Source organism: Scatophagus argus, chromosome 21 (assembly GCF_020382885.2).
Source record: "Scatophagus argus isolate fScaArg1 chromosome 21, fScaArg1.pri, whole genome shotgun sequence".
In the NCBI taxonomy this organism is placed as follows: Eukaryota; Metazoa; Chordata; class Actinopteri; family Scatophagidae; genus Scatophagus; species Scatophagus argus.
In genome coordinates this window covers 7748097-7757460 of record NC_058513.1, presented here as the reverse complement: position 1 = coordinate 7757460, position 9364 = coordinate 7748097, and the positions used below count along the sequence as shown (strand labels likewise).

The 9364-nt window shown below is 43.5% G+C and overlaps 3 protein-coding genes across 7 annotated transcripts; 2 read left to right on the top strand and 1 right to left on the bottom strand.

The window, feature by feature from the left end:
- Positions 1–13: 13 nt before the first annotated feature.
- si:dkey-21c1.1 (uncharacterized protein LOC100150256 homolog) lies at positions 14–2948 on the top strand. Of its 3 annotated transcripts, none has more exons than XM_046377593.1 (4): positions 14–86; positions 200–770; positions 1265–1370; positions 1703–2948. In XM_046377593.1, exons 2-4 carry the CDS (start codon positions 754–756, stop codon positions 1958–1960), a joined length of 381 nt encoding a protein of 126 aa, XP_046233549.1. In that variant the 5' UTR covers positions 14–86; positions 200–753; the 3' UTR covers positions 1961–2948. The 3 variants fall into 3 exon arrangements, with proteins under 3 accessions (XP_046233549.1, XP_046233551.1, XP_046233550.1); XM_046377595.1 differs by having other exon boundaries at positions 17–86; positions 712–770; XM_046377594.1 differs by having other exon boundaries at positions 32–540; positions 712–770.
- A 116-nt stretch (positions 2949–3064) lies between these two features.
- Positions 3065–8012, bottom strand: tepsin (TEPSIN adaptor related protein complex 4 accessory protein). 2 transcript variants are annotated; one of them, XM_046377586.1, is made up of 13 exons: positions 7893–8012; positions 7347–7419; positions 6876–6967; positions 6643–6736; positions 6481–6548; positions 6310–6391; positions 6062–6133; positions 5764–5955; positions 5472–5658; positions 5258–5371; positions 5060–5138; positions 4834–4968; positions 3065–4735 (listed from the first exon to the last, which is right to left on the bottom strand). In XM_046377586.1, the coding sequence occupies exons 1-13, from the start codon at positions 7929–7931 to the stop codon at positions 4112–4114; spliced, it is 1851 nt and encodes a 616-aa protein (XP_046233542.1). In that variant the 5' UTR covers positions 7932–8012; the 3' UTR covers positions 3065–4111. The 2 variants fall into 2 exon arrangements, with proteins under 2 accessions (XP_046233542.1, XP_046233543.1); XM_046377587.1 differs by having other exon boundaries at positions 5764–5952.
- A 51-nt stretch (positions 8013–8063) lies between these two features.
- ndufaf8 (NADH:ubiquinone oxidoreductase complex assembly factor 8) lies at positions 8064–9336 on the top strand. Of its 2 annotated transcripts, none has more exons than XM_046377596.1 (4): positions 8064–8190; positions 8298–8425; positions 8862–8972; positions 9061–9336. In XM_046377596.1, exons 2-4 carry the CDS (start codon positions 8345–8347, stop codon positions 9079–9081), a joined length of 213 nt encoding a protein of 70 aa, XP_046233552.1. In that variant the 5' UTR covers positions 8064–8190; positions 8298–8344; the 3' UTR covers positions 9082–9336. The 2 variants fall into 2 exon arrangements, with proteins under 2 accessions (XP_046233552.1, XP_046233553.1); XM_046377597.1 differs by having other exon boundaries at positions 8123–8186.
- Positions 9337–9364: the final 28 nt, after the last annotated feature.

The following is a 9364-nucleotide window of genomic DNA, read 5'->3' as shown; positions in this document are numbered from 1 at the left end:
CGTCCTTATTGTGATGACGTCAGGTAAACAGAGGGGTGGAGCTCTTGACTTCAAGCGACACACAAACGAAGAAGACGAGCACTCTGGTATGGCACTGTAAACCTAAAGACTCCGGCGCATCGACCGTCCTACCTCGGACAACATTCAAATTTAATGTATTATTAACGTTACTATCCTATCTATTTGGTTTTTGGCGCAGGGCTGCTGCCAAGCACACGCAACAGTTAACCACAACTAACGGCAAGTGGATGGAATACGAAAGCGGAAGAACTTTCTATTAGCCTACAGCAGCATTAGTTAGCTAAAGTAGTTAGCTTGATAAGTAGCTGACATAACGTTGTTCGGTAGCAGCTAGCAGGCTAGCTTGCGCCGTTTGCTGTCATGCCCGGAGTTCTTCGAGATTTCGCTACGTAAACGAGAATACCTTGTAGCTAGCCGGTTAGCATTCAGACGCCCAGCTGCAGGTTTGTACCACCACCTAGGCGTAGGCAGCGCGGACGGGACTTGGAGCAGTGGCAGGTCTTAACTAACACGGTTGAGGTTTGTGCTTCCCTACGGCTACCTGTGTTTTAGCCTCCTTGAGACTGCTTACTCAAACATCCTAGACTTTCTGATGAGCGGGAGCTTGCCATACTAAGTGTCTGCGAAATGGTCGTTCAGCTGTAACATAGCCAAAGCTTTAAAATAAGACATCTCAATCCGGCTCAGCAGGAGTGCCAGCCTTTCGTTTTGCCATCCGTCAAGACTCCAGAAATGCTGACTGACAGCAGGTAATGAGAATAACCATTTCTGCACATCTTTGTCATTACTGCTGCCCCATCATTAAATGTATTTCATATTACACATGGTATTAAATTTAATAATTGTTTCACTTTGTTGTAATACAACATTGGTGCTAAATTACATTGCACATCATCATTACCACTACAATATCCTTGGCGATTCATTCCGTCAACGTACTATCAATGTAATATTCACTATGTTCAGTCTCTGTAGTCCCCAGTGAAGGTATGTTAATCAGTGCGTTCTCATAATGGGAGTGCCACATGTCTGATCATGTAACTGCCCGAGTGTGAGTTGCTATTTTTGGTTCCTCTTGATGTTCTCTCGTTCACGTACTCTGTCTTTCTCTGCCCAATCTCTCTCACTCTCTCTCCCCTGTCTGCAACATTTCTGTCACACTTATCTCTTTTCCTCATGTCCACTCCACTTGCGCCTCTGCACTCACAATACTCTCTGTTCCTACCATTTCGGATTTACGTAGGAAACGACACCGTAGCTGTGACAGTGAGGAGGACCAACAGCTGAGTCCTCAGGCCAAGAGGTCAGGACGAGGTCCCAGCCTGCTTGTGTCAGATTTGGACTCAGAGGTGAGACTGACTTGTTGTTTATATTCAGCTTTAGACCATCCACAGACAGAGATTTACCAAGATTTTATCTGATTGTGTGACGAAAGTCATCTTTGCTGACAGAATAAATCTTCCAGCTAAAAGCCTTCATTCTCTGTCGTTGGGTTTGTAATGTAAATCCCACCGATGTTTGTAGATAGAGCAAGGTTGGCACCATGCATATAAATACACACGTCTCAGCATTGCATATGCAATGCACCACTATCAACAAAAGCTTAGAATGTTTTATTTAAAGCTTCTGCATCCATCTGTAAAACTACACTTCAGAGCCCATCTCTGTTCTGTATTTGCAGTCTTCCAGCAGTGACAGCAGTAATGGGATCAGTAGTCCAGAGAGAGCTATAGTGGTCAGTGCCAGGCCGTGCATACATAGCCAGAACAACTGCATCACCCAGGAGTCCCTCAGCCCAAAGCCTGAAGATTCTGCTAGCTCCTTGCAGCATGGTTTCCATGGTGACAGCAGCAGTACCTCCTATGATTACATCAACAGAGTCTTGAGGGAAGCGCACTTCAGTAGTCTGCAGACCAGAGGGCGTCCAGGCTCGACATGACCGTGACCTATGACCCCTCTCCTGACCTTTTGTCCCTTGCCCATCAGTGCTGACACTGCAGGCACGGTGGCTCCTCCTCGAAAGCCTCAAGTGACACACTTGGGTCAGGGGGAAGGGGATGATGTGTGGGGAGGTTTACAGATTTTGGGCATAAAGGCTCATCCCCACCTCACCATGTACCATTTGTCAAGACCATAAGCACATCCACCTTTCCATGGCCCAGCCACTGTGGTTTTCTGTGCAGTATTGATCTGTGTGTGTGTGTATGTGTGCGCGCGCGTGCGTGTGTGTGTGTGCGTGCACGCACCCTGTGCACTTTATAAAGAGGTATCATTCTCTTTACATGCGTGCGTTGATATGTGGACATTTTCATTGGTGCTAATCACAAGAAAAGTGTGATGATCCAAAGTGCTTGCAAAACTAAATAAAGCTAAGCACTTTACTCAATAACTCCTCATTCTGTTTATTAAGTCAGTCACGTTTGTGTCTGCGAAGTGGGAGTTGTAGTGATCCCATTCACAGAGGAAGTTCATGGAGACCAATGGGGTCACTCCCAAGGAGCATAATTAAATCAGTCCAATAAAATAGTGTTTTAGGCCTTATTTGTTTTCTCTAACCAAAGTGGTAAAATTTAATTATAGTGTATTTGCAGTTGCTTTCACTATCTAAATGAATCTCTAATGATTTTGGTGTGGCAGGTCAGTGGGTTCAAGGTAATGGAACAGAGATTCCTCATGTGTCTCACCACCAAAATCCAACCTGTAGGATGGACCCTGGTTAATTGTAGACCTGTTCGAGCAGGCAGTGTCATACTCAGCACAATGCTTCAAACAACAAAAGACTCTAAATCACTTTGTAACTATGTGTTTACTTCTTTAAACATTTTACACATTATGGGAGCGTTGTAAGCCTGTCAGCCATACTTGTTTACGCATGGTTTAAAATGACCAGCACACTGTGTTGCAAATAAAATGAGATGTGAAAGCGATTCATATTTTATGTAATTTTTCCAGTCGTTTGACATAAAGTGACAATAAAGTGCTGCAGAAAGGGATGTCTGCCAACATGTCACTGCTGTTGTGTAAATGTAACAAGAATCGTTTATGCAGTGATTAGTGCTGTAGCAAAAAGACAGCATGTTTTATTGTCCTTCAGCGTGTGCAACAGCGTAGCACATGTTCACTGAAACAAAATACATCAGCCGCGTTCATTGTACGCATCACTAGGTTGGAATACCATCTTGGCAAGTAGTTTGTACTGCATTCCACAGTCCTCAACACCACAGTACAAAATGTAATCACAATAACAATGGTGAGACAGTGAAGGTAATCTTTTTTTTGTTATATGTGCAACCATTCATTAAATTGTAGATATTTTGCATTATGCTGTTGCAGATGTTTTATCACACATAACTGATTACACACACAGAATATCTCAATGATGAATTCTTCCATTAGATCTCCAAACAGGTTTTAATTATAGACATGCACTCTAAAACCACTCTCAAAGTATGTCTTAATCAATACAGGATGGACATAATAAATATTTTGTAAAATGACACTCAGATAACATAATAGCTCAGTACCAAAGAATATGGAAGACAACTCTCGTGTAGGTTTATGAGGCAATAAGAAAAGCAAGTGTAGTGCAAATTGCAAATTGAGGGATTTTACCCCTCCGAGGTTTTAGGGTGTGCTGCAGAGGCTTAAGAGTTGTTTCAGTTAGCTAAACAGAATCCTGAGATAAAGCAACTGTCAATAATAACATGTAATTCAAGACAGCCATTCTTGGTAAAATACTTTTGAGAGATTAGACCTCAGCCAACAGCAGCACACATCAACATGGCTTAAAGATCAGGCCTCACTTGTGACAATGGCAGGGTTTCTCAGACAAACTGTGGATTTCACTTATTCATACCCTGGTTGTGTCCTAAATTTCTGTCTCCTGACCCAGTCTGCTCATTAAATACAACTTCTACGGAGGCATCATACAGATAAGAACAGAAAACCCTAACATGATGTGAACCATTCATCTATACATAGTTATAACCTCACTGATTTGATCTTAGTTTATAAAATTAAATTGATTTCTGAAGGGATATACAGGATGACATCATTAGTTCACTTAACAGTTCCAGCTGTAAAATGTTGGTCAAAAGTTAAGAAATGTAAAGGCTGATATTGGTTGGCTGTTATCGGACACAGCTGGACTGCAGATTGCAGGAGTGTCATCACTGGTTTCACTGACGCTGATACTGTTATGCATGACTGGATTTCCTCTTGTGTCCGACTCTCTTTGACAACGGGGCCTCCCCCTGGTCACCAGCTCCATACCGCTGAAGAGGGACGGTCTGCTCAAACAGGGCTGCTCACACTGGGGCTCAGCGGGAGGGGAAGAGCACCTGTCTGTGTTCAGCTTTGATTCTTCAGCAACCAGTTCAACCTCAGCAGTCCTGACCGGCTCTACTGGATTTTGTGCTAACTCTTGCTGAAGGGGAGAACATTTCTCCTCATCCTCATCATTCCTCGGCTCCCCCGAGCAGGCCAGGCTAGAAGGGGATGATGGGTGATTTTGTGGTGGGGTGGCACTTGTGTGTGAGATATCATGCTGATAATGGTTGAGACTGGAGCCATCAGGAGAGTGGTTTGGTAGTAAAGGGTCTGAGAATGTAGATGTGGGAAGCTGATTAGTCAATGCATGATGGCTGCTGTTCACTGTGTCCTGCCTGGGAGTGTGTGGCGATCCAACCATCAGAGCCTCAAATTGGCGCAGTATCTGGTGAGAGGAGATGAGAGGAAAAAAAATACATCCTCATTCTGACAAAAATCGAGTTCAGAATTCACTGTATGTAACTTTTCCTTTGTGTCTCTTACCTTGGTGGCCTTGTTGGCCACAGGTCCCGGAGGCCCCTCACTCAGCTGGCGGAGTCTTCGTTGAGTGGCTCCAAACATTTGCTCCAGAGAGAGGAGGTCAGAGGTCAGGAGGCATGACACAGCACACAGTGCCCGCTGCAGAATCAGAGAAAAACAAAGAAATGCACATTAGAATTGCATGGTATAATAAAGAACTGGATTTTAAGTCAAATCTAACCCTTGTTACCATTTTAGCAGTGCTTGAGGGATCTTGAAGCTTGCATGACAGCAACTCTAGCACGACCTCACAGTTAAGAATGGAGCACCTGACAGATTAAACGAGACGGAAATCAGGCCATGTCAATCCCAGCAAATACAGCCCACAGTTTATAAAGGGTCGCCCAAACTGCTCTATTATTCTCGGTCTGACTATAGATATACTGACTCTTTAATGAAGCGCTGGCTCTCCTCTCTGGACAGGAAAACTCTGGATCCTTCAGTCAATCTGCTGATCAGCGCCATCTCCTGGACACAGTCCCCCAGCTGCAAGGCTTCCACCCTGGACACCAGACCACTTACAAGTCAATAATGACAGCGATATGCTGAGAGTGAGAATATGTGTTTGGCTGTGTTTAACTTAGGCTAACACTGCCACTCACCGTTCTGATAGGTCCGCACTGCTCTCTCTGCTGGCCCCCGATTGGCTCCCAGTGCCAGCTGACTTGCTGCCCACAGAGGCCCTGCTGTTGGCAGCGATATCCTGAGAGGAGTTGTGAGAGGAGCTGTTGCCACTGTCAGTCTCTTCCCAGCCCCCTCCTACCTGCCCTGGGCACCACCGGGTCAGTGCTGTGGTGAAGACACACGGTAGTATCAGGTGTCAAAATGAACAGAATTCAGACTTGCAGTCAAGAAACCTAAACTCACGTTTCTGCAATGCCAGCAATGTATCACCTTTTGGTCTGTGAGCAGGCAGGTTATAGGCACAGGCAGGCACAGCCACCTCTATGGGCACAGATGGTGCAACTACAGCCCGGTAATGGTTTTCATGGAGACGGATGCCCTGGTGTTCAGTTGGAGGAAGGACAGCACTGGCCACTACCTCCGCAGCTTTCTGGATCTTATCCAGCAATGAGTCACTACCTGCTAGGGAGCACAGGTACAGGTACAAAAGGTTATGGACATGTATACAGAAGATGAGAGTGACTGAATTTGTGTGAAGTGTGTGGATGTACAGGTGTGTCACTCTCACCTGCCCCCTGCTTCCCTGGACTGTATCCAAAGCCCTGCATTCCTGACCTATGGGAAGTTCCTGAGCCCATACCTGGACAGAAAGACATGGAAAACATCCTGTACTCAGAGATTCACAAAATTCAAAGAACCTTAAGGAGTAAGTTCAGACAATTTTGATTTGTTTTCAATACATAAGCTACGAGTAGCTGGAATACTGTAAGTATAATTAGCTCATATATGTTAAGTATGGTCCTTGTTATTACTCACCCATTGTTGGGGGGACCAGGTTGAGCGGGGTGATACCGCTTTTGGTGGAAATTGTGTCTGTGAAAAGCAACTTGGCTACTTCCTGCAAGTACAAAAAGTGAAAATTGAATATGTTCCAAGCTATCAGAGATATATAATTGACATGAAGGTTAAATACAACCTGCATCTCACCTGCGCTGTATTTCTCACTTTCTGGTACAATGCTGTGCCATGAATTGGATCAGGAGGGCCGCTATAAACTAAAAAAGAAAACCACCCAACAGTGAGCGAACACTCAGGTGACCAAGTGACGATAGAGTGAAGACAGTTAAATGGAGCTAGAGGAACTATTACCTGACGCTTGCTGGATGAAGGTGGAGTTCCTTCGAAGTTCTGTGAGGAAGTGGTTTGAACCATGACCACAAAGGTGGACAAAGATCTTCAGTACCTGAAACACCAGAAGCGAGAACAGAACCCTGAGTTACTCCCAGAAAGAACAGGGGAAATGACCAACACTTCAAACATTATGCCTACATGACACAGTTTCACACTGCAAACAGAAACTTGGATAATAACACCATTCTTACTTTGAGTTTGACATGGCAGGACTCCACCTGCAGCCTCTCCAGAAGGTACTCCAACAAACACTGACCACAACCTGAAGATTCATGGGAGATTTCTACAGTTTGACAATTATTAAGGATCTTACCATGGCATAACAAACTCAGGATGCTGGGTTACAATTAGTAATTCCTTTGTGTGTGTGTGTATGTATGTATATATATGACGTATATGATGTATATATATATCGCTATGCGACATATCATTGAGCAATTAATAACCATAATATTCACAGTAATATCCTTACATTTACTTTTAATAAGCTTAAAATTTAATTAAAGGATTGTTCCACTCTTTCCCTGATAACATACGATATTTTGAACAATCCAGTAGCTGTCAGCTAAATCAGTATGTCATGTGAGCCACATATCATATGTATATCATCTTCAAAAGTTGCAGTTGTTGGCTGAACCATAACAGAACCTGCCAAAGGATACTTCCAATCTCTTGGAAAAGATAGCCCGGACAGGGGTTTTCATCATCTGCAGTAGCCTTCATCAGAGTCGGTACCTTCAGTATGTAGAAAAGATAATGAGGAAAAAAAGCTGACAGTAAGCGAATCTGTTGCACCCCTTTAGAACTGTATAATCGACATATTATCATCTGATTATGGCCCAACATGTACTTTACAATTTAATTAACGTTGAAACAAATACTGACATGGAGACAAACGTGGCATGTCCCCAGAATCTGAGTAGCAGGTTAGTAATGGACAAACAGGCAGTTATACGAGTGTTACGTGTCTGCTTCCTGCATTTAGACTTAAAAAACAAAAACAAAAACAAGCTCGCAGGTCAGTTGCAACATGGAATGAAATGCAATTACCAAATTTGCTTCTTCTATATTAGCTAACATGCTACTAGCAAGCTAGTGATGGCAGAACTTAACAGATTCAAACAGACGCGTTAATATACGGCGCATTCGTCATGCTCCTATCACCTTAATAGTTTTCACAACTAGTAATGACTGTTAACAGCACTTACTTTCTGAAGAAAAGCTAATCGTTCCATAAATGTTGCCATGATTTAGCAATCCTGGCTGCGGGTTACTCATCTTCCTCCTAGAGGTACGAAGGGAAGGCGGGGCTCGAGGTGACAGCTGGCCAATCATGGAACAGCAAGTAGCAATCCTAAAGTCTATTGGTGTTCTGCTTGCGCTCAGACGCTTTGATTGACAGAGAGATGAACGAATCATTCATCATTCCGCAGGACGTTTCCTTGATGACAGGGTCAACAATATGGCGCTGTCCATGAGTTACAGAAGTGCTTCATCTGCTGGTTGGTGTGTATTTGTAATTTAAATGCTTTATAAAAGTGGTACAGCATTTAAAAAACTGCGAGGCAGTGTCGGTTTCTGAATTATCGGCCTGTCTCAGTCTTGCTCGTCAGTCGACTTGAAAACCTAAAGGACATTTTTTAACGCCTGGACGGCAACAATGTCTGGGTCAAATGTCTGGACTCGCAGCCGAGAGAAAATAAGACTTTTCCCCGAACTTTTTGCACAGTGTGCAGGAGAGGTAAGCGCTGTCAAAGGAGAGATGTTGCCTGTTGTTATGCGTAGTAAGAGAAATTTTGCTGTGCAATTCTATGGATGTGTGAGACTCAGAAATAGTTCACTTCACATTAAAGTCCATTTCGACTAGATATGTTTCTTGAACTAGTTGTCAAGACTACAGAGCGGAGTTTACCGCCATAGCTAGTAAACGACGCAGTTCCCTAGAAACATATCACTCAGTCATCCACGTGGTTTGCAGGTAGACATCCATTATTTTGTTTTCTAATGGGGCTGATGGGCTGCTGCCACGATACTGCGGAGCTCAGGTTGAAGAAGCACGTCAGTTATTGAACTATTAGCACCTGGTTATCTGTATGTTTTCATTTGATTCAGTGTTTGTCAATATATTTAAAAGTCTATGTTGTCCTTGTATGTATGTCACCTTATGTGTCATTTAGGCAGCAGCGTATGGGAAGTGTGTGGCAGCTACCACAACAGGCCGACAGGAGCTGAAGAAGGACCTCTGTGCCAAGGAATTTGAAGCACTGAAGACCTGTTTTATAAGTGCAGTAAGTAACAAAGTCTGTCATCCTCTCCTTTGACTCATGTAGTGGTGATAGACAGTCATCACTGAAAAGTTTTTATTCTTTATTACAGGCTAAGAAGAAAGCTAAATGAATGGAAACTGTCCTGGCTGTGTGAGATGGTGCCAACCTCAATCATACAGTCAGCTGTTCATTGCTGTGAGAGAAGATCCAAATTTTATCTGGATGATAACATAGCAGTTTTTTCTCTGGTCATTGTATATTAACCAAAAATTTGTTGTTATTTTGTGATGACATTGTTGAAATGTAGCACTGCTCCGTTCTTTAACATGCAAGACTGATGCAATTCTGTTATATACAGAGGCGAATAAAACACACCTTATCTGTTGTTATTGTCTGAAAACAGTCCAACAGCC